Below are 25,251 nucleotides of genomic sequence, written 5' to 3' on the forward strand. Positions count from 1 at the left end.
GCAAACGACGCCCACGTGCAATTTCTTTGGAAGATTCTCACGTTATAGACGTCGTCAAAGACATTCAGGCGCCTTATCTTATTTTGACTATATCGCACGACAATTTCTCCCTTCAAACTTAAACCACTTTTCGCCACATTTGTAGCACATGCCATGGATTTTGAACAAAGTTTCGCTATCAAGGGCTCGTTCGATTTTCGTAGATGCAGAAATCTGAAGCGAATTACCTTTCTGGACTGGAGTTTTCGGTGGAAGCTGGCCTCCAAGGTGGGCCTAGACAGCTGCTGTTGGAGAACCGCGGCCAGATCCAAGTGAGCTTCTGCATCTGATTGCACCTGGCGCAGTAAACTTTCCCAAACTCGACGCATTCCGCCGGAATCAACTCTGGTGTCTCCGGATCGGCTGCGAAACTCGTCGACAAGACGTCGTACGGTTGCCGAGTGGCTTTCCATTGCCGCGCCCAGCTCCTGCGCGAACTCTGACACTGTGGAACATAAGTTAGGTTAGGAACATACTTAACTACAGGCTTCGATTTGGTAACAGTTGTAAGATCTCTAATGACCTTCAGTTTCTAGGATCATTTAGAACTAACGTCGAGTCTGTAGAATCGCGCGTGGACCAAATGCCGAGTTTCTAGAATTGCACCCAGTTTTGAAGATGTAAAATCACCTAACCTAATATCGAAGTCCTCGAGTTACTCAATACCATTATGGTTACACATAGAGTGGCTAGATCTTTGAACGAGACTACAGAGTTATCTATAACGCTTGGAACAAAATGGGAAAACTGAATAGTAAATTGATCGATAGCCTGTCTCTATATCTTCCACAGACAAATCTGTTTCGGCCAGCGACGTTTCAATCTGTACGAAGCTACCGTTCGATTAATTAAATGGGACGTTTGTTTAAAACGTTTGGACGAGTGTGTCGAAGGCCCTGGTTGTTCGATGGTGGTTGCATGAAAGCGTAGACAGACGAGAGGGTGCGTAATGTCAGACACAGATCGGGTTCCGCGGTACAGGATACACGAGGCGTCGAGTTCTCTTCAAATATTTCAACAAGAACTGGCCGGCCGCTCTTGTATCAATAAACAATTACCAGCAGCGAGTAAATGTGGCACAAAGGACGCATTGTGCGCCAAAGATATAGTTGGGTAGAATTATTTCTTTCAACATCTTAAGCTTCAGCATCTTGACATTCGATTTTGAACTTCTTACAGAATTAAGCTGTTCATAGACCAAAGGGATTGGGTCGGTTTTTCGATATCGTTGAAATTTTGGTGCCAAGGCATTTCATCGATACTCGCACATTTGTATCAATTCGTCTTAGCTCTTGTTCCTCGCAGTTGTCAAATTTGCTATGTAAGAAGCTGAAATATGTTTCCGAGTGAAATAATCCTCCCTCGTGCCAACCGTGGTAGAGTTGTTCAAAAATAGTAGACCACGAAGAACAATTAGAGAATCGTGGGATAAATCGATCAGCTCGTTAATTATAACGATAATGGCCAGTGTGTTGATCGTACGTTAACGCGAGGCTGCTTCATTAAAAATTAACGAGATCCATCAACCGGTACGTTATCGCCTATAATGGCACTAAGCGTCAATTAGACTAATGGGCTACGTGAGTTTAGGGGATTTAGAGTAGGGTTCGGTGAATTTTCGGGATCATCAGCAGGCCTAGTTGGATCTACAGCGAATATTAGGTGAATAACAAAGCTACGCGATTTCAAGGTTTCAGTGCTAATAGTACAGAAGGTACTGTCTAATTCGACCAGAAATTTGGAGGTTAGTAGCAGGTTAGTATTAGGGTTCAATGTTTTTAGCTCGTTAGAGATAAGCGTATTTGCGGTGAATATCACATGAATACCAATTCTAGGTAATTTCTAAGGATTAAGATTAATGGTAGCCAAATTTGATGACTGATAGATAAGATGGATCTGGTATTGGAGTTAGCTAAGCTTAGAGGCACATTAGGAGAATTTGCTATTACATGATATTAGTGGATGATATTCGAAGAATTCCAGAAACGACGATTTTCAGGAATCCGTGATAATAAAAAAGGCATTTCGCGTGCATCGACTAAATATTTACGCGTGCAACGATCGCGTGGCTCGTTGACGTATGACGGCCACTTTTAGCCGGATATACAGGCTGTTTCATGATGCACGAAATCCGAAAATAAATACGCATTTCGCGTGGTCAAATCCTCGACGTAACATAGACGCAACTTGGCCAAGGGAATTGGCAGAGTTTCCTGTCTCTGACGTAAAATCGATCGAAATTTTTATCTTTCTGACAGAGTTGACGGAACACCGGATATCGTGGTACTTTTACACCAGCAGACATTTATAAACGAATTACCAAATTAGAATTTTTTACATATCAGCCAATTTAGGAAACAAAGCAACTATAGTACTCTATCGTCAAATGGCTGAAAATTAGTCATATCTTGTACTTTATGTAGGGAATAGAATCATAGATGGCGATTTTTAGGTTATGTCAGATTGTACAATTGCGTAATTGAAACATCCGATCGTAAAACCGTTCAGTTACCACGGTTACATGTTACGTAGCTAACGATTAGATTCGACACAAGTGGTATACGTTCAGTTTCCCTAAAAATCTATTTTAACATTTCACCGACTTGCGATCGTGGCAGATGTCAATCGAATTTCGATACTTTAATATCGAAATCTTCGATATCATTGCTGACATTACGTTTGTTTCAACTGCACCTGCGAAATATTTCGACAATAATACCTCGTTCTGACGTGTCTCATGTTATCTCATATATCACATACTGCATGATGTATTCTCGCTGTTTTTTTTTTTTTTTTTTTTATCAATGCTCCCCCTTTTATGTCCCACCCAACGACTATGTTGCAAATCGGCTCTCATTGATCCTCTTAAGTTTTTCCATTGTGCTCGATTCGATATCAATTTTATCCGTCTGTGTTTCATTGTGTAACAAGCAATTCATCCGTTTTAATTTCATAGAAATCGAGCTTCACGCTGGAGAAACGGAGGCGTTCAAAGAAGATCGTAAGATAATTCACAAAGGGAGAAATTATGACAAGTGGGGCGGAATTTCATTAGTGAAAAAGGGAGCAAATATCTTTGATTCTTTGCGCTATGAACCAATTCGTGCATTCTGCTTGACACGTGTCTCCCCTTCAATATTCGATTATCGGTTGTAACGGTAAAATAATTTTTTATAGGAATGAAATAGGATTCTCGAAATGGAACAGAGTAATTTATTTTCGCGTATGTTCGTCATAGCGAGACGCGTGTCTGGTTTTTCAGCGGATCTGTAATTACTTTATTATTTGAGTTTGCAAGGTTGCAGGAGTTTTAAATTACGATCACATGGGAAAGAAAGTCCCTAGAGAAAAACTCAATTATTACCACAGTGTTGCCAACAACGCGGCTGGTCAACGAGCACGGAATTGACATTCAATTACGCGGACGTGTTCTAAAAATAAGGGCTCGATTAATTCCGTGACACGGTAAACTTCACACAGGTCTAACGAAATAAGCCAGCTTGAAATCACGCCATCAGGTATTAATATTTTTCTTGCCGCGGACGAAGTTGCGACTTTTCCTGATTAACTCGCGACAGCTACCGTTGGTCCTCAATTTCGTCGGCTGAAGCAGACGAGGTTAGAAACTAAAAAAAGAAAATGTTACTATAAATAAAGTAAAAGTTACTATAGATGAGTCATACACACGTCTACGTAAATGAGCAGAGAAGTTTGGATTAGGTTACTACATTTTTATATTTTGAATTTTGTATTACGTACAACGAAGAACCATTGATAGAGCCAATAATGGATTTCATCGTGTGGAACACGCGTAGGATGGGAATTAGAACGGAGAGTTTCGAATCTAAGTAATTTAATCGAAACTTGAGACGAATCTAACGAAATATATATTTAACACGAAGTAAAAATTTCAGTAATTTAATTCTAAGACGAATCTAAGACGAATCTAATCGTACGTGTACATACAATTATCATATATGTATGTAGAAATACATAACCTAATTCAAACCTATGACAAAGCTAATCGTACATATATTTGTATGCATTTGTGTTTGTCGTTTTAGGTTTGAATTAGGTTATGTGCTTTTATGTGCATTCGTCTCAGCTTTGGATCAGGCTACTTAAATTTTTAATTCACGTTAAACGCGCATTTGAAATCCGAATTTCAATGAAAAACAAGTGACAAACGAGCGTATTCACATTCGGATCACCGCGTTCAACTGATTTAGAGATGATACCACTTTGTAGCGGCAATGCCAGGACGATCAGGTTGCAAAACGAATGAAGTCATTCTCCTACAATTTCATGGATTCGGTTCAACTTCAACCTCGAGTAAGATTAAAATTAAAGTGCCCTAACCTCGGCGACAATATTCGAGAAATTAATACGTCGTATGCTGTGACGATTAATAAACGGTCCAGTAATACCAACGTAAGAGAGAACCAAATTGTTCCTAGCAGCAATTTTTCAAAATGCTTAGATACATTTGATTCGTATTGCGTCATGCTTTGCAGAGAATACGAGACGCCGGCTATGTGGATCGTATCTGGAAACGAAAAGAACTTAGCGAACCCTCGACTCATCCCGGAGGCGATTTGTCCCAGAAAACTTCCGACGCGTTAAAGACCCCCTGAACACGGCAACCACCCATCTTCCTTGAATCCGTGTTGAAAAACGTTTCCTTCGATTTTCGCTTCTTATTTTCGTCGCAAGTTTCGAACGACAAATACCATTTTTAAGCGTCCTTCTCTTTCTTCCACGAGATTTCTTGTGTATCTGACATTTCGTGTACGAAAGAATACATCGCTTTAATCCTCAATTTTCAATTCTTCGGTATTAACAGATATCAACAATTGTGTCACACGCATCATCGTTGTGCACGTATAGATCATTTTTCATAATTTCAGGATGGTTAGGATGGTTTCTTTATTGTTTATTCCTGATATATATCAAACGATGGTTAATATTTATTTATACAAGTATACAGATTTTTGTAGGAGCAACTGTGTTCCTTGTACCTGGCACAAAAATTATATCTCGGACCTAAACTAACAGTTGATCTGTTAACACCTTAAATTTCAATTTGCATAATAATCCTGATCGCCAGGAGGATTCCCAGAAGGTATTCAGCAGCGACTCGCCGAAATAATCTGCTTTCTGGTTGCGTTGAATATTGCAGGAAGTCATTGCAGGAAAAGAAAAGGAGAGATTAAGATTGGTTTGCCTAATGAATAATCATAACTCGTGTTTCCCAGACACCATTCCGCTGTAATTTTCAATTTTTTTCATATCGCTTCCTTTTATCATAAAGAAACGCACGGAAGAAATTATTCAAATTTTCTCTTCTGTTTCTTCCGAATACTGTGTTATAAAAAATGGAGGAGAACTTCTGTTCTGTGTCAGAGACTCGTCTCAGTCAGTGTTTCTACGCAGTTTCATAAATATTTTTTGCTTAACACGAGAGCGCAAAGAAATTTCTCAAATTTCTTTTACCACAGATTTCTTCTCTTTCATTTCCATTCTGCTTAAATATTGCAAGAAATTGTTACACGCGATGGGAGAGAGACAGACACATCAGAATTTCTCTTGGGCAATTCCTACGGTCACATTTGGCCTGACAAAAAAAAAAAAAAAAAAATGATTGCAACGTTATAATCTCCCTGAAGCTTTTTTCTATTTTCAGAAAAAGCGTAACCAGTTTCATCCTGAAGGAGGAAGCCAAAATTAACGAACATCTACTTCTATAGATAATCACAACAAATTGATAAAAACCTAACCTCTACAAAAGTCAGTTGCTAAGGTTATGCTTATTGCAATAATGTTACAAGTCGCTAAATTTTCATTCTATTGTACCTTCGTCAGAAATAAAAAGAATTTCGCCCACAGAAGCTTGTCAGAATGAAAACATTTCTTTTTTTAACCCTAAAATATCATAAGCCAATATTTCACAAATACTCCTCCTAACCTACAAAACAACGCTAAAGAAGAAAATTTCATTTACTAGAAATCCCTTCGAAAAATCACATTTCTTTCCCTCGTCCGCTTAAACGTTGCAAGAAATCGATAAAAAAAAAAAAGAAAAAAAAAGAAGGACGAGAGAAATGGCAGAAGCTCTCCTGATCCAGTTGCCAGGGTTACCTGCCGGTAACCTGAGCCGGTTTCGTGAAGACTTCTCGTTTAGGCGAGTGCTTTCATTAAGGTCGTTGTTTGAATACGTCTGTCTCTGCGATCGATGTACACGCGGCACCGTGTGCACGCGTCCGTGTCACCGGGTTCCTCCAGATAACGGGAATCGATTACACGGGCGAAGCGGCGTAAATAGGCTCGTTCTCCGTTGCTTGTTTTACCAATGCAAATCCTCCTGTTCCTCTGCCGATCGATTTTTAGGCGTTCGTAGAAAAATGTGTCAACCTGACACGCTTTTCCCTCTAAAACGTTAAATTACTCCACCATTTGTAGAACCATTCTCCTGAAACTTGTTGACTGTGACGGCCGAACGAATTAGTATAATTAGAGAAAAATTGGTGAGAATGCGCCCGAAAGACAAAGAGGGGAATTCATTATTTGTCTGCTCGTCTCATCGACGTTCTACCGTTTCGTACAGAGAATTCATAAAATTGTTATAAATCTGGTGCATACGTTACCGCTGTATAAAAAATCGCAGGGAGAAAACCATACAATGGAACTATCAACAAGTTCAGATTCATTGCTGCAACAAAATTGTCAAGTGGAATATTGTACAGGTTACAAAATTTGATTGCAAGATAATTTGTAAAAAGTGCAGCGAGGATGAATGAGATATAACTCTATATAAATAAAAGTGTATTTTTATTTAGGTTTATAGTTGAAATTAAGCAAAAGCAAATTTGCACGAGATCTTCTCAAAGTTCATCATTTTATATACGTTCAGTTATAAATTAACCATTATCTAAGTTAATACAAAAAACTATTTAAAATTTAAATACAAAAAACTTTTGAATTATCGGTCATTTTGATCGCACACGGTAGGAAAATACAGGAAGTGTCGATAGGTTTAGTGTTAAATCGCTGGAAACGAGGCACGAGCGAGGATGCGGAAGAATGTCTAGTATTTTTTAGTTCTATGTAGTTCTATCTAGTTCCATCTAGTTCTTTTTTTTCTTTCTTTTTCTCAGAGATGAGAATATTTCTCTATTTTAGGAAATGTCATCCTCGTGATATCTTTTAAAAAAATCTAAAAAAAAAAAAAAATGGGTTTTTTGAAAAACATGATGTTTTTCTATAAAGACTACGATTTTAGGCTGATCTTATCTCGCGTTATTGTCCATCTCACTTTCTCCTTTTCCGATTACGGTGATCACAATACGCGTATGGTGATTAATTGTATTAAAAATTACAATTAAATCAGATTTAATACGAGGGGGGAAATCTTTGCATTCGATATTTCCTCGTTTTGTTCGAACGAATCTGATGAACTTTGATGCCGGAATTTCGAATAATCGATTAGGTATAACAGGTTTCTAATTACGAATAGGACCACGTCTCTAGTCAGTTTGCTATTTGACACCTTCAATTATTCACGTTCGTGTCAATTCCAATGAGCAGGCAATCGATACAGCTGCGTTCGAGGCACACGAGGCACGCAGTGAATTGTCATGGATGACCGATGAATATAGAGCCATCGGGTCAATCGTAAAATAATTAGCTGTAAGCCTGATCGATAATCTGTCCACTCTTCCCGTCACAGCTTTTACTCCTCTTCCACTTATCAACTCGCGGCTATCTATTTCACCTTTTTTCATCTTTAACGTTTTATTTCCAATTATTATTTGGTATTATTATTATTTGCAATATTTTATTCATAGTATATTATTATTGTTATATTATCGTATTTTTAATATTCTTATCTTGGCAGATTCATTATTGTTTTTCGACCTAATTTAGTTTATAATTATTGCTTAAAGATAAAATAAAAATTAGAATACGTTTACAAATTTGTTTACCCAAATGTGTTTACCAAAAAATATGTTTACAAATTCTGAATTATGGAATTACAGAAAAATAATTGAATCCTACATCGTAAAAATAGTATGCTATAAAGAAGAAATAAAATTTCTCACATAAAAAAATTAATATTTAATAAATAAACGTTCCCCTATTTATATATTTATCCCTGTACATTTATTATTTGTTATATATTTACGTTAAACTTTATTCAACATAATCGAGGAATAATAAAAGCTCACGGGCTTTCGCCTATATCTCAAGGTTGTCCCTTTACACCCAATTCTGAGCCAGCAAGGGACCACGAGGAAGATAAATTACATCGTTTCCTATCAAATGGTTTGTCACACTGTAATCCTCAGCAGTTCGAAAATTTTATTGATCCGAGACAAGGAACAGCAAGAAATCAGGAAGAAAGTTTTTAGACTGCAGATAAGTGACACTAATCCGATCACTGTCTGTCTTACTCTACTTCAGGTCAGACCACCGACCTATTCCACTAGTTTGAGCACTGCCTGTCCCGTTCTACCGATCTAATTCTACTTGTCAGACTACACAGAATGTAGTTAAGAACAGCAAACAGCCAACGAAATGCAATGAGATTTCACTTATCTAACACACACGTTGCCATCAAAATGAGCTACTTTTCAAGAGCTGCATATAGTTTTCATCAAAACTGGACTCACGTATTGGACTAATATTTAGGCTGCAGATTCATTTGCATTTAACTGTTTGCTAGACGATATACACTGAAGATATTACTACTATTACTGAGGCCCCAATATTTACATCTGCAGATGATACACATACAACTTATTGAACTTTTGAACTTATTGAAGCAGGTATACTTCATAGCATCGTTGTGGGGCCAGTATTATACACGCTATACACTGAAGATATTACTACTATTCCTGAGGCCCCAATATTTAGATCTGCAGATGATACACATACAACTTAACTGCTTGCTATAATTTGTAATTCGCGCAAGAATCACAGTAACGTTAAAAAATATTACTTGGAATTATATCATTCAAAATACGTGTCTATAGCAGCGGTTTGCAATCATTTTTCATCTCACGGCACGTATAAAGCGATTGTTGAGATTCTCAGCCATACCAATGAATATAAATATTTGCTCCAAGACGCAGCATTTACAGAACTATTGTCATTTTTCTTTGACGATCTAAGGGATGGAAGATGGTGTCTCTGAGTGAGTAGTTTAAAAATTGTTGCGGTACAATGAAAAAGAGAGGAAAAAATCCTAGGTTTATGGAGACGAGCGTGTCGAAGGTTCGGATCCAAGACAGCAAAAGACGTGCAGGTTCTTAACTATTGAACACTCTAACGAGGGTAATTCCTAATCCCTGGCAAATAGACATCAAGCTTATTTGCCTCGCCAGAGGCGATATCGATCGCCCTGTCGCATGAAAATTGACGTGACAGGGTTAATTGAAAGGGCGGGAGACGTTAGCCCGCGGGAGTTCGACTATCGAATTCCAAAGAACCGTTAATTATGCCCGTAGCTAATAACGAAGATAATAAACGCGAGACGTCGTCTCAAGTTTCCTGGATTTCACGTTTATCGTACCTCTGTCACGTCAATCAAGACCGAGGTTTATATTTGATTATATTTAAACGCGTTTTCAATGGATAAATACCGTGGCTCACATATGGCCACGAAGCAGGCCGAGAAATCTCTTCGTATGCTTCCCATTAAAATTGTGGCAATATGGAAGAACGTTATCTATTTTTAAAACCAAATTTCGTTTTAGAGGAAACAGAGTTTGATCGTGTTTGATCGTGTTTGATCAAGCGTTGGCTACGCATATACTTAATGGACATGAAGAAGGTCGAGAAATCTCTTCGTATGCTTCGCATTAAAATTGTGGCAATATGGAAGAACGTTATCTATTTTTAAGACCAAATTTCGTTTTAGAGGAAACAGAGTTTGATCGTGTTTGATCGTGTTTGATCAAACGTTGGCTACGCATATACTTAATGGACATGAAGAAGGCCGAGAAATCTCTTCGTATGCTTCCCATTAAAATTGTGGCAATATGGAAGAAAGTTATCTATTTTTAAGACCAAATTTCGTTTTGGAGGAAACAGAGTTTGATCGTGTTTGATCAAGTGTCAGTTGTGCATGTACTTCATGGACATGAAGAAGACCAAGAAATTTCTTCATATGCTTCCCATTAAAATTGTGGCAATATGGAAGAACGTCATCTATTTTTAAGACCAAATTTCGTTTTAGAGGAAACAGAGTTTGATCGTGTTTGACCAAGTGTCAGATACGCATGTACTTGATAGAATTTATAGTTCCTCAACTGCAATGTAGCCTCCAGCTTTAATCCAACGTAGAAAGGAAATGAAAAAACCAACTGTCTGCAACCGGTTGAAAAATTGCCTAAAAAAATGTGCAATTTGAACTGGACTAGGACACATTTTTTGGCACACGGGGGCAGCAACGCAGCCAGGACGATTTATAGTATCGCAGTTCGTCCCGTCTACTCGGATATCGTGAGGAATTACAACCGTGTAACGTATCGCTGAGATACGTGGACCATGGGACGATCATTTCCAGGGAATGTGTGGTGACGCGCGGCTTACGTGGATCAACAGTGAAATATGATGGATGGCTGCTCGATTAATGTGGCCGGGATCAAGTAATCCGAGCCTGATCTCCCTCGATCTCCGACTTTCCATCGCGCTGTGAATTATCGTGCGGACACATGAAACCTGTTAACGCCACCGGCAAAGCTTTGTCTTCGATTCTTTTCAGCTTGTTGTACTCGGAGAATGTTGGAGGATAAAGAATATCCCAAGAAGCTTCTTCTACTTGAGTCCTGAAAGTCTGGTCTTCTCTGGTTTCAGATGATTTTGTTGCAAATGTAGTTATTGAAAAGTCCTCGCTGTTAGGTCAGGAATTAAAAAATATCCCTGGCAAGTTGATCCATCACGCGACCTATTCTTCCATAAACTTGAAGATAAGCTGACCTTCGAAGGTAGACCTGACCCTCGTACTCGAAAATCTAAGCTACGCGACCAGCCACGAGTTTTTCAAAGTTCCTTGCTACATAAAGTCAGAGCTGTAATCTATTTTCGGTGCACGTGTAGTGACAACAACTTGGGGGAATGCAAACGTCCCATGGTCAGGAAGTGCAACAGTCGCGCGACAGTTGATCCGCAGCCAAAATTTCGCTAATCGTCGAGCGAGCCACCAGTGGCCATGAATCGTTTATGGCAGCTGTACAACGGTTGACTGAACTGACATAGAACCTGTTAAACAAAACGTTAATCAAAACGTTACCCACACGATTTCATATAAATGGTCCTTTAAATCGCACCATTTAACTCAGACAAGTGCGTCACTGGTGAAAAATCACCGAGGACACGTAACGAGTGATAATCAGAGATTTAGCTGTATCCAAAATACATGCAGCATAACCTCGAGAATATTCAGTGTCCCAATTCTCATCGGGATCAAAGGATTTCTTTCGACGTTCACCCTAAATTGCGAATCATCCTGTGGGATCAGTGAAATTGGGGATGAGATGAAGTGGATAGCACGTGCATTAAGACGGCATTAAAATTCGTTCAGTAGCTTTAGAGGTCGCTAGGACCTCGCGAAGATATGAAACAATTACGCGAGAGTGGAGGGCACAGAGGACAATAAAGGATTCAATTTGTCGGGTAGAACGAGAAACAGATAAAGGAAAATAGCGTTGTTAGTCTGATTCTCTAGCCAGTTTGCAGTTTCAACTGTTTCAGTCGAGGCAGACAGAGTTGATTTGGCGAGCACCGTGGGTTTTACCACTAGGAGGTTTAATCCAGGATCGAACTTCGCTCAACGAAAAATTAAGAATCGTTGAACGAAGCAGCAGGACCAGGAAATAAAATTGAAGAGTCCTGGATTCAGATGCAGGATCAAACTCTGTTAACGTTTACTGTATCAATCGTGAGATTGGAAAATGTGAAAGCAGACTACAAATAATGCAATAGACAAAAATAAATCATTATCATTGGCATAATTCATTCGTTTGTTTTTCAATTTTTGTATGAACCGATGGATTAAATTAGGATTAATTTTGGATCAGTGAAGAATTAAATACATAGAAGTATAATAAGTTTGCGATAGTACAGTAATCAAAGTTTGTCAGGTCAATCATGAGAAATTAGGTGAGACAAAGCGTATATGAAGACAGATCAGTTCCGCCAACTTTTACAATTTAAAATGGACTTTAAATAAATTCGCGTCGCGTCTAATGAGGTTTATTAACGGATACATTAGTTCAGTTCAAGCTAGGAGTTGATAAATCCAAAGAAGAATTAAAACTAGAAAGCTTGGAAGTGGTCAGATCTAGTTTTGATGACAAAACCAAACTCTATCCAGCTGGTTGTAAGATACCAAAGAATATAGGTTAGGGCAAACGAGGCCAAAATATGGGGCAACCTAGTCAGCTTAGTCAAACAAAATAGTATATTAAGATAGATCTGTGTCGGTGATGCAATTTTCCCACTTTTCATATTACACAACGTAGTCCAGTTTAGTTCCTGACAAATACTGTTGGATTTCCTAGGGATTATTTACTAGAGATTAATCTAGAATTAATCTAGCATCAGGGAACCCGAAAATAAATCTGTCAATAAGCTTGAAATAAGTCCCTCAAATCAGATATAACACTGACAGGAGTCCCGATAGGACTCTATCAGATGGGTTATAAGATACCAAAGGTTAGGCTAGAAGAGATCAGGACTAAATTTGGCAACCCAGTTAGCCTAATTAAACATCAGAATGTACGTTGTTTGAATCAGTTTTCACACTACACAAGGGAATCCAATTGAGTCCATGTCGAATATTATTAAGCCTACCACTAGATAAATTAACCTAGAACCAATCTAGACTCGGAAAAGAACTGAACCATCGATCAACAGAGACAAACAGAGAACCACTCGATGAACCTGAAGATTTCATATATTACACACTTCTGATAATAACATCGGATTTATCAGATTATACTGCAGAGGATACAGGTTAGGTCAAACAAGAAGGCCACAATATGAGGCAATCTCCGAAAAGATAAATCAGTTATAAATAATACAGTTATAGAACAAGGTCCAATTCAGTTTATGCCAAATGCTATTGGTTTGGCCACTAAAAGGATTACCCTATAACCAATCTGAGGTTAGAAAAAAGCTAAACACGCTAGACCCTAGAAATAATCTGTCAATAACCCTAGAGGTTCCTAAGATTAGGTATATTTTGTACGACAGAGAGAGAGAGAGAGAGAAGCAGAAGATGTCGTATTAGCTGCCAGGCGATAAAGGCGAGGCTTCCTGTCAGTAATGTCTACGAAGGATTAAACTTCTGACATGGTTGGATCGCCACAGATAAAGAAAAGCGAAACTTGGCTAGATTACACGCGGAAGATCCAACTTCCGTGGACTACAGCCCAAGGCCTCGACTCTCCAGGAGTTCTCGGTCTCTTGGTTTCCTAGAGGCTTGGCTAGAGCGCGCGGTAATTGCCCCGATAATTTTAGCCGAAATCTCTTGAGTCTCATCCTTGATATCTGGCGTCATGAAGGCGACTGTAATTATAGAAGGAATGACGAAGTTCCCAATGACGAAATGGCCCAGCGATGCACCCGGAAAAGTAGGCGATTCGTCCTTCGGCCGGACGTCGTCTACTTTGGCCCAATTGAATCACCGCCACGCCTGGAATCTGGGACCCTTTGCGACTGAGACATAGGCACTTCCAATAGTATTTGACGTAAGGTGAAACTGGACTACATCGTGTAATATGAAATGTGCAAGAACAGCATTAATTACCCTGTTCTATCCTGGTACACTGCTTTGTTTAATTAAACTGACTACTGGGTTGCCCTAAATTCTGGTCTCGTCGCATTAAACCCCTCATAACCTTTATGGAAGATTAATTCCCATGGGGGGAGCGAAGAGTCGTATAGCGATATTTTTGGATGCTGCTGATCTAGAAAAGATCGTTGTGAAATTGATGTGGAGAACAGGGACAGTTGGATGAGAGGATCCTCGAACGTTCAAGCAGTTCAGTTTCAACGTTTGAGTGCAGTCCTTTAGGTCAAGTGCTGTCAGCTTCGTAGAATTCGAGTGTATCAACCGATGGTTCGAATTACAGACATTTTACTGGGTTTATTTTATATTGCTTAACCTGGATTTGATACTTCCATTGTTTCAGGACTAGATGGTCTGATTTTGTTGCTATGCTAGAAATTGTGTACAGGGTGTGACAGGAGATCACTCCGTAGACAAAATTTAGTTGAAAATATCCTGAATATATTTTGCATATTCCAGCAATTTGAATAAGAAAGACTTCTAATAAAGTAACTTCTAATAAAGTAATAAAGTATTGCAAAACTCATTGTTTCCTTGCATTATCTTCTTTCCTGTATATTTTTCATTCTCCTTTCTTCCGCCCGAGTTTTATTAAATTCTCAATACCTTCAACGTCAAAGTTCTGCTTCCGCTCGTTCGAAATTTTCATATCTAATTCAAATGGACAAGCAACTTCATTTCCAAGATACCTCGACCCACATTCCTGTAATTTTTCCTAAAACTTCCAAGTGAACATGATTGGCAAAATTGGTTTACCGATACCGGCAGATTTTATCAAAGATTCGAAAGCAGCAATTCCCTACCGTTGGACACATTCTCAAGCAAAGCGAGCCAGGAAAAGGTCAACCGTCTATTTAAACTGTGCATTATTATAAAGCTTAATGGGGCTCCATTAATGCAGCTGCTGGCGAGGATAGAGCAAGTAATTACAGTGGCATGAAACTTCCGTACAATTTATTCAGTTTCCTCCTCTCTTGTTCGTTCGTGTTAGCTCGCCATCAGGACCATGTCACTTAACAAATTAGTATTTGCGATACTGTGTAATCATCATTCGATAGGTATCACCGTGTCGATATGTTTCACCGTACTCTTGAATCCCTCGATCGATTCTCCGGGATTGAAACGATGCTGGCAGAAACGAACACACAGGTCTCGTTCGGTAACACATTATGTTGGCTAATGGGAGAGCAAACGATGCTTTGGAATACCATTCGATCTAGCCAAGTGCATGGGAATATTGTACTGATCAAGGCTGACCAATTTGGGCTGTGGTATCACGTATAGCCACGATAGCCAATACAGTCGTGAATTAAAGCACTGACTATCGGATAATGTTTTGAAAAGGCAGTTTATCGAAATACTGCGGTTTCAGTGAAATTCGTATGGCAGATGAATTGATGGTGAATATTCGTTGGCAATGATCCACGTTGAAAACGAAATAGTCTTCAGGCCTAACATCAACCAAACAGAAGCTAGCTAAATGGTTAGCAGTTTAAACACTTCGAACCTAACCTAACTCTAAGAATATCCACTAGGAAGCAGGCACAACCGCATTGAGACGAAACACAAGTTAATACTAACTCGTGCCAAATGGACCGAAAGTGTGATCTAAACTGAATTCTAACCTGCAAATAATCTACATCAATCTGGTTTAACCTAATTTAACTTACCTCATCTGAAACTAATTTCTGTTTAAACGACCGATCCAGTGATATATCTGCTCCAAACCCGTTATAACTATTATTGTAATTCAAAATCAGATTTTCGTTGCTTCGTCCGTAATTTCCTTCGCTAAATCCAATTAATAGCACGTACGATCAATTTTATACGAATTTCGTGAAACGTGACGCGGTTATGTTTAAATTAGATTCGAATTTCGATTGAGTTTAGATTACATTTCGCTTTCTTTTGCATATAGGTTAGGATTTATTGCGTTGGCAATTAAGTGATTGCGGACGTTGTCATTAGGCGGTATTGACAAAATCCGCAATCACTTAGTTGCCAACCTAATATTTGGGGTTAGGTTTACATTAGATTCGCAGTTGATTTCTAGGTGTCTCTGATCCTACTTCAATAGTAATCAGGTCAGCTTTTGATTACGTTTAGCTTACGTTAGAAGCCAACTTTCCCTCTGAACCTTCAATCGAATCTTCCACAACTCATGCCAATGTTTCGTATTATACGAGCAACGAGGCATTCAAATTCCCGATTAGAACGTCCGAAAACGAAGTTTCTGCCGGGAATCCGTAATTCTAATAAGATTGTACGCTACGCCCTATCAATTATCGTTACAGATCGATTGATTTATCAGCAGACCATGGCTGACCATAATGACATTATTTAACGATGTTATTTCGTCCTGTCGTTTAATCGAGTTTCCATGTAAGCTGAAACCTCGCCACGGCTTCTGCCTACGTTTTCATTTTTAGAAGCCATCCTAAATTTTATTATCTGCCTAATGGCCCCGCTACGTTTGGCTTCGTTGTTTACCGTTTCGAAAGAGTTCGCAGATTTCCTGGAATTCTTCTTTTTATCGTTTTTACAAACAGTATCGTTCGTTTTATTGTTGCGGTATGTCGTAAGTGTTTGCAACGTCATTGCAGAGATCATTTTTCACATTTTTTCACAGGCAATCTGGATCTTTTATCTTCGGCCTATTTTTTCTTCTTTTTTCTTCTTTCTTTACTGTTCTAGGTTTTCGTGCAACATAAAAATGTAAAAAAATTTTCGGCTACTTGTCGACGTTTTTATCGTAATAGATGTAATTTAAGTGAAACGGTTGATATCTTCTTTCAATGAAAATAGAAGAAAAAAAAAAAAAAGAAGATGTAAGAGAGTCCAAGTTTGATTATGATGGGTTAAGTTGCAGCATGAGTTATGGATGAGGGGATGGTGTTACATGATATTCGACTCTGAAATGAGCAAGAACAAACTTAAGTATTCACTAAGGGTTTCTACCCTTTTTATTCTTCATAACTTTTTTCTCTTCCCAACCTTATGTTTCTTTCCATCCCTTCTTTTCATTTTCTTCCTCCTCTTCCTCTCTCTCTCTCTCTCTCTCATCCTTCCTGTTTCCTCTTTCTTTATTTTTCTTCCTCTTCTCCACGTTATTTCTATTATTTTTATTACTTTACTGTATCTTCTCCGGGATATAGAGACTTCTCATATTTACACAAGAGGTTTTCAATTGTATATTGAGAAAATACTAAAATCTCTATTGCACCAAATCCTTTTCACATTAAACTCTCTTACGTAACGCGGATTCTCTGTGGAAACGTCTTGAGAGACCTTAAAATTGTCGGTTTTATGCCACATGAAATACCTCACCTTTATCATTCGGGTGAATACATGTTTTTCGAGGGCACGTAGTATTCCAGCGATCCAAATCCACGTTAACCATATTATTTTTTTTTCTCATTGAAAAAGAAAAAAATTCTACAAAGAATAATGTCCAGCTTCACGGAGAGGAATTATTCAAGCATGTACAGATTTTGAAACCGGTCGACATTAATTCGTTTAATTGCGGTCCCACGATACTCTGCTGAACTTTCCCAACGCTCCAATAATTCCATAATATATTTTACGAACCGATGGACTTGCCGAAGTGGATGAAATCGATCGGGAAAAACATCTGGACGAATGTGTCGCAGCGAATGAATTTCGCTTTAATTGCTGTCAGAGAGCTACGCTTATCGTGGTCGAGTCGCTGAACATTTTCCACCCTCTTCGTGTCTCTTATCGCGATCAAGACACGTTCAATTTTGAATCGTTCAACTATTGAATCAGCAGCGGAAATGACGATGGGATTTCGAGGTTTCCTGATGTGTTTCACTATCACCGTGTCGTTATTTTATACAGGGTGATTCATGTAACGAGACGCGATTACATTTTACATACAATTTATATACAGCCGTCGAATTGTGTCTTTGAGTTATAGCTGAGTATAGTGATTTACGTTGCATTAGTAAAATTATTGTATAGTTAATTTTAACAAATTTAATTACTGAGACTTGTAGAGTTTAATTAAACTTTATATTGTGTATTATATTCCACTTGCAGAGTAATTGCCCCGAAAGAGGGAAAAACAAGTGGAACAAATTCATAAAAACAACGGGAAATTCGCGGAAAATTCTCTGAAAATTCTCTTCTACAGGTGACACAGACTTAAACATATATCCAACATCAAACATCACATGAGTCCACGTGAAACAGCTGCGGACGAGCTTGGCCAAAGAAACTGCCTGCTACCAAAGAAGCTCCACTTGCAGCGCAATAGCCTGGAAAGGAGAAAAAAGCCACTCCAAACAGCCTGCGGAGACCAAGTGCTAAAAACCAGCCTAAGAAAGTCAAATGAGCCGGGTGAACCAAAAATACCTGCAAAGTTAAAAACAGCTGCAAACGCTCATCTCGTATTCTTAATCGACACCCGATTCTTATCTCGGTCCAGGCGATTCGACACGGTGATATCGTCATACGAGATGTGTCCAGAAGGTATCCGATCTATTAGGTTGTCCGAAAAGTTTCTTTCGTTTTATAAGGAAATAATAGACGCACTAATAGAATTAGAATAAATGCCTAATTCAATAATATAATATAAAACAGAAATTGTCGTTCATCTATTATCATTCTTATGAAATGAAAAAAACTTTCCGGACAACCTAATATATTCCATCCCCTTCCTATCTGGCTGTGCTATTGTGTAAACCAGATTCTCACCACCGAAGGGGAGCTATATCAATGGCCCTACCGACTGGCAAGACCCTCCCTATTTTTAGTCAAAAGTTACGATAGCAAGGTATATCCACAGGCCAGACATTTGCCTGATACAGCACTCCTGCACTCGCTTGTGTATGTGATACGTTCTCTTCCGATACACGCGCGTATCTTTGCAATTGCGTCGTCTATCAAACATAAGCAATCAGACCTGCCAGCATCCCCTCGCCTAATCGTCTTCTCCCCTCTGCCTCGTATCCTATCATCAGATACGTATCACATATACCTGCCACGACACGTCTACCTTCGTAAGACCGCGTAAAAGAGCTGCTGGAACGAGGATCCGGGAGCAAACAGGGGGCTTAGCTAGGCAGGCAGTTGTGAGTCCCTCGGCTCCCCTATCAAGATGGACTACATCCATAATGCATAGCGGTCGCGTGTCTCGCGCTTGGAATTGATAGGAACGAGGGGAGGGGCGAGGAGCAGTAGACTGGTCGAAGGTCGGGGGAAAGATCCAGCGCTGGTAGGCTTGGGGGAACGCAACGGAAACGAACCGGTGCCTCTCCGTCGATGTAACACGGCCAGAAGGTGTTGGAGTCAGGGGTTGACCTGAATTCAGGTGGGCTGAATCAATACCGCGCTCGTTCACCTCGCAGTTACCGTGGCAACCAGACTCCTTTATTAAATATAACCTGCACCGACCTTTGCTGTACGAGCCCGTTAACCTTCCGGGTTACACCTGCACACAGTCGACGACCTACGGATACAAGAGGGAGAGGGCCTTGACGGAGGACAACGAACGATGCTCCGTCTTTTGTACTTGGCTCTTTCTCTCTCATTGGCGAGTTACGATCGGCCCGACCTTGGCACCCGTGAACCCAAGTCGGTGCCAGCTTTCAGGAAGTACATACTCTGTCTCTGTCTGACTGTGACGCGCGCGCGCTACCTGTTCGTGTTATGGCTCAGTTTAGACGGGATTAGAGGAGCGTGTAACGCGATTTCGTGCCTTAACAGGGAACAAGGAATTGCAGGTTAGGCATTGTTCTGATAGTTGGTGTCTATTGCACTTGGAGTTTGGAGATCATCAGATACGTAATTTTGAATAGTGTCTGTTTTACGAACACGTGTTTTTGGATGCTGTTGGTATCTGTATTGGTTCTTGGAAATAGATTTTTCGTAGGACACCTTTTCCACTGGGATGGTTAGCAATTTGTTTTATTATCTGATCTTAACTGTTAATGAATAATATATTGAGTTTATTAATGTATCATTTTCGGCTGCATAGCTAAAAAGTGTGGTTTAGAGGCTACATCAGGTGATCTGGATTTTGTAACATATTTCCCAATAATCGTGGCATTTAGACTTTCTGTCGTGAGTGAAAATCCGTCTAAAAACTTGGCTGCAGTCTTCTCGTTTAGAAAGCAGACTCCTTTTAGAAAAACCTTGTTACACGTTCCTCGAAGCTTACATTGTGGCCTTTGCTTAAACGTCTGCTTCAAAAGAGGCGAGCACTGAGATTCTGTTGAGAGCGAGTCTTCACAATAACAAGTCCTTCAACAATTTCTATTAGAAATACCTTGTTATACAAAGGATTAGTGTGAAATAATATGAACGAGGAGAGACTCGTTGCTCTTTAAACAGTGGAGCAAGAGCTTCTGACAGGAGTGTCTAGTCAAGTGGCTAGCCAATTAACAGGTTAATGATGTCCTGATATGTAAATTTATATCTATTCTACGTTGTTCTACTTGCAAACTCCGCTGGTCTACTTGGTCCACTTGGTCTACTCAAAGGTATACTCGAAGCTTCCTCAAGTGGCTACCCTTAGTTACCAGGAATCAGTTCACTCGGTGATCCTCTGACTCGTAGCTTCGCTTCTTGACCTACTGCATCTACTTTTCTTTCACTCCACTTCCCACATTCTACCGATTCACTTACTTTGCTTAGAGATTTACGAAACAGTTGCCAAAATGTCAGGGGTTACCGACCACGAGACGTGAATTTGTTGTTGGACCATTCGTGCGATTAAAACGCGCTTTCCCTGGAATTCCGACGACTGGCTAATTTCAAGCGTAACTTTCGTTAGCAATTTGTCGTATAGATCAGAGGATTTTATTGAATTCCTCGGGCAAACAAAAAATTGCAGAGGAATGCGGAATTTTACGTGGAAATTAAATAGCCTCTATTGTTCGAGAGTTAGACATAGTTGAAAGACTATGTCTCGATGTCCAATTTCGAAAGTTTGCCAGGATCCAAAAAGAGAATCGATTTACATGGAACTCTACGTTCCATGAAATTCCATTAGCCAACGTCCGGAATAATAACGACATCCGTATGGTCGGTAAAACGCTTCAGCGGATCCGATTTGAATGAAATTACATCGGGATGAGCAATAAAAATTGCCTGACACCGTACCTTCGATTTTACGTGCATCGTTCAATGAACACGGATTGATCGTTGTCACTAGTTTCGAAATCGAGTGCTCTAGAAAGAGATCAGTAGAGTCCAAGAGACTCTAAAAGTTGCCACGAATGACGCCGAGAAGCTCCAACAGGTCTGAAGGTTGTCTGAGAGACCTCAAATGGTAATAAAGTACTGTAAGATGTCCCCAAATGGCTACGAGAGATTTCAAAAGATCCCAAATATGTTTGCAAAGTTCTGAAAGACAATAAAAGATCTCAGGAGATCTTTATTTACCATACGTCCTTGCGTTGCATGTATTTGCTTTAACTTTTCGCAACATTTTATGATCCATTTAATCGAAGAGAACTTTATAATAATAACCTTGAATGGTATTTACATCGAGTCTCGTTACCTACTGTAGGTAATGTAGTTGATAACGTTTTTGCTAATTTCGCATACACGCGCCGCTGTTTCCCGTGGAATAATTAGAAGGGAAGCGCCCCAGCGCCGGGGGAAACGATTTTGAGAAAGTTGCGATACAAGTAAATTGCTTGTGATCTTGTAAATGTTTCGCTCGAGTGGAGATTAATCTTGGTCACGTGGCTGCAATTTGGTTGAAACCAACGATCGTGTATTTGGTTGCAGATGGCAAGAAAATGTATTTCCAGATAGATATTCTGGCTAATTCACGTCGTTCATTCGGCAATTTGACGAATAAGTTTTCGAGTACAGGATGATTCACAAGACTGAGACAAATTGTACTTTTAGGAAAATTCAATATACAGAAGGATTTGATCTTCAAAAGAAAAATATATTTTGCGAGACTCTGGCACCTTTCGTAAGAAATAAAAGATTAAACTGAATAGAACAGAGAAAATTATACCGGTTGTTCCACAAACTTTAATGTCAACGTCATACAAATTTAAATGTTAGAAACTGATATAAAAAATACTATTAGCAATTAGATAAATAAGTTATATAAAAATTACTTACTTAATGCTCAAGATATTTTCGTATTTTCCAAAAATGAAAAAAGACTGCGATGATTAACAGGCACAAAAGTTTGCAGTTCTATATGAAAGCAGCCAGATTACATGTGCCATTTGCAAATGGAAATTTCCATTTGAATGAACGCAATGTATAAAAGTGTGCAACATTAACGTGGATACATCTATCATTTCACACCATTCATGGAATTTCTTTCTATATCTAACTGATTTCAAAGATGAAGTTTGAAACACCCTGTATAAGCTCTGATTCCTATCTCATCCAACGTATTATGTCACTTTAGATCCTCGGAACGAGAGTTCTCAATTATGGATGTAGCGTTCATAAAATCGTTCCTAGATTTTCAGCCTTCCATTTTGTAGCACACCGTGGAAACATGCTCGCCAGTCGGCGAAATTATGATCCAGCCTGGCTCTCGTTGCAAATCTATGGTCTCAAGCGACCCAATGAATTTTCTAATATCGAAAGCAATAAACATGGAATGCTGGTTTCAGGATAGGGTAATACTACGCGTCCTTATAAAGAATTCAAGTTACATTACGATACTTTGGAATTCCACGGTGGAGCAGCAACGCATTCGTGATTTACAGTATTGATTTTGTTTATCAATTTATTGGCGTGGCGGAAGACGAGGTTTCAACTGAAACCACGAAACTGGCAATGCCGTTGGTATTGGTGGAAATAAGTGAAACTTGATTGGAATTCGATATAGTCAGACATTGTATTAGATCGAATTTGGATTGAGGTTAGGTCTAACAAAGAGATGACAAGAACTGTAAAATCTCGAATAAGTTGTTTGTGTGTGCATTCGATGTTTTAGGTTAATGTACTTGTATAAATTCCATTAATGTTAATATCATGTCTTTTTTAATGTTTAACTTTTACAACTTATTCTCATTAATTTATTATTTATCATTTGATTGGTTTATTTCATTTATTATAGCACTCCTGCGCATTCTTAGAATTTTGCAGCTGGAAATTGTAACAAAAGGATTTAAAACATAAGGAACTGATGTACCGAGAATATCATCTTTCAAAAACAAAGGGCCGTACGCTCGAATCCTTTTGCAGCTGTTTTACCATCAACCCAAAGCATCGAATACATAGACAGTCAACCGATGCGAAATTTCGCAGTTGTTGCTATCTCATTGTAAGACAGACAATTCCCTCTACTGTGAACGTAATTGTGAAATAATTTTTATTACACACCATTCCAATTTCGGTGAAATTATTCGACAAAGAGTTAATCCACTCTAATCCTAACCTAATCTATTGGGACTAAGCCATTTACATCACATGACAGAGATTAAGCGATCGGGATCAAATTTCTGTCACTCGAATATCAAATCCATCCATCACGGTTATAGCCAAAATTTTCATTCAAGCTCCAGATTTCCCGAAACTGGGTATCAAGTTGACAGTTTCTGTCAAGTTCCCACCTCTTAACAGATCGACTGCCGGGATGGCCATTGGCGACCCCCGTTTCTACCAAATTTTTTAGACTGATTAAACTGAGACAAACTGCATGAACTAAAAAATGTGTAACAATGTGAACGATTAAGCTACCATTGTCAGAGAAAAAGTATGGCAGCTTGCAAAAATGAAATGTAACAGTACAGTATATTTCAACCTATCGCGATTCCTAGAGCAAAATACACAAAACTCTTGTAGCAGTAAACTAAGTGTGCTAAGCTACGAAGACTTCTACTATCTCCCATACAGTTGATGCTGAAGAACGAAAGGAAGAGGAAATAGGTACACCCCTGGTGCAACCGATGAAAGCAACAACCCGGCGCCAATGATCTGAATAAGCATCCAGGTCAGCACACGTGACAGACCGAAGATTGTTTGGACCCGTCGCGGCCGCCACTCTACGCGGCTGTTAAACTGAATCCACGCCAGCAGGAAAGCTCTATTTATACCACGGTAACGAGGTCTTGGATGTAATCTTGCGAAATACTCCGAGAAGAATTCGTTTCCACGAGGAAGTCACCAGATAAACCAACTACCATCACTAGTGCCCTGTCCTCGCGGAAAAACGGCATCTGCTCGCTTCATTTCCGCTTTCTCCTAAGTGAACCGACGAAATCGGTCATGTCGGTCCGAAATTCGATTACCGGCTACGATTCGTTCAAAGGGTGACTCGGTTGACGAATCTCGACACATTTCGCCACAACGGATTCGAGAGGTAAAATTGGATTCCTGATTGACGATCGTTCGATGTGGTTTGTAATCATTCAATTTCATACCCATTGAGACCAGCCTGCCCTCTGTGTGCTCTATATTCGATGTCCACCGCGATCGTCGCGCCATCATCGGGTTTTCCCCGTACAAACGTTCATGGCTGATGGGATGGTAAGTCCCATGTATGTTGGCGATGAGATTGCGATGATACGATGTTCATTCTTGAGATGCAGATGGGTCAAAAGTTAGGATATGCTTTTACAGAGTGAAATATAGAAAAGGAAGTGGAACGCTGCCAAGCGTTTGCGGATTTTCAGGGCAATTTCGCGAATAGGCATCTGGAGCGTCGTTTATACCTTTTTTGGTTATTTGTAATTGTGATTTAAATTGCTACAGTAAATTATAAGCATGATATTCGTTTAAATTGTACGGTAGAAAAAATATTATGATATTTATGATACAAATGGTTCTTTTTATTTTTTTTATGATAAGTCGAAGTGTTTAAGAACATATAGAAATAAATATAGATCTTACTTTTTCATAATATTGCTACATTGTTAAATATAATGATAGTATTTAGAAACTTTTGGTCCACTCGGTGTATGGAAATTATGGTTTGAAAAATATTACTACAGGCGTAAATTAAATACTAATAAGTGTGAGGAAGTAATTTTCTAAAACAGGTACTACGTAGAATGTTATGCTTTTCTTTAATCATCCTGTCAAATGTTAATCGTTTTATTTTTTAAGCTTCCTTCAGGGGAAACATTAAAACGCTTCTAAGAAATTTCGCGATAGAATTATAAAGGCGTATCGTAAAACGTACAAAACAAGTTTTCATTCGTTAATGTATCAATTTGCCAGTTTTTGTGCAACACAAGAGTCACGTCATTTTCCTATTATTGTTTTTATAAAAATTTAAATGCCAGCTTTTGTTCACTAAATAATTATCCGTGATAGATCTATATCTACAAAAAACAGGTTTTATATGGAAATTTCACGCTCCTTGGGATCTTCCTCCTTTTTCATAAGTTTTTTTATTTTGTTCCTTT

General features: G+C 39.1%; 1 protein-coding gene across 5 annotated transcripts in view; it reads right to left on the reverse strand.

The window, feature by feature from the left end:
• LOC117242558 overlaps positions 1-25,251 on the reverse strand; it is a 77,690-nt gene that overhangs the window by 22,082 nt on the left and 30,357 nt on the right. For all 5 annotated transcript variants that reach the window (XM_033509347.1, XM_033509348.1, XM_033509346.1 and 2 more), the window contains exon 3: positions 228-484. In XM_033509347.1, coding sequence (XP_033365238.1) covers positions 228-484 — 257 coding nt within the window. The remainder of the gene's footprint in view (positions 1-227; positions 485-25,251) is intronic.

This window comes from Bombus vosnesenskii, unplaced genomic scaffold (assembly GCF_011952255.1).
Source record: "Bombus vosnesenskii isolate JDL3184/JDL3185 unplaced genomic scaffold, Bvos_JDL3184-5_v1.1 scf7180000016274, whole genome shotgun sequence".
Lineage (NCBI taxonomy): Eukaryota > Metazoa > Arthropoda > Insecta > Hymenoptera > Apidae > Bombus > Bombus vosnesenskii.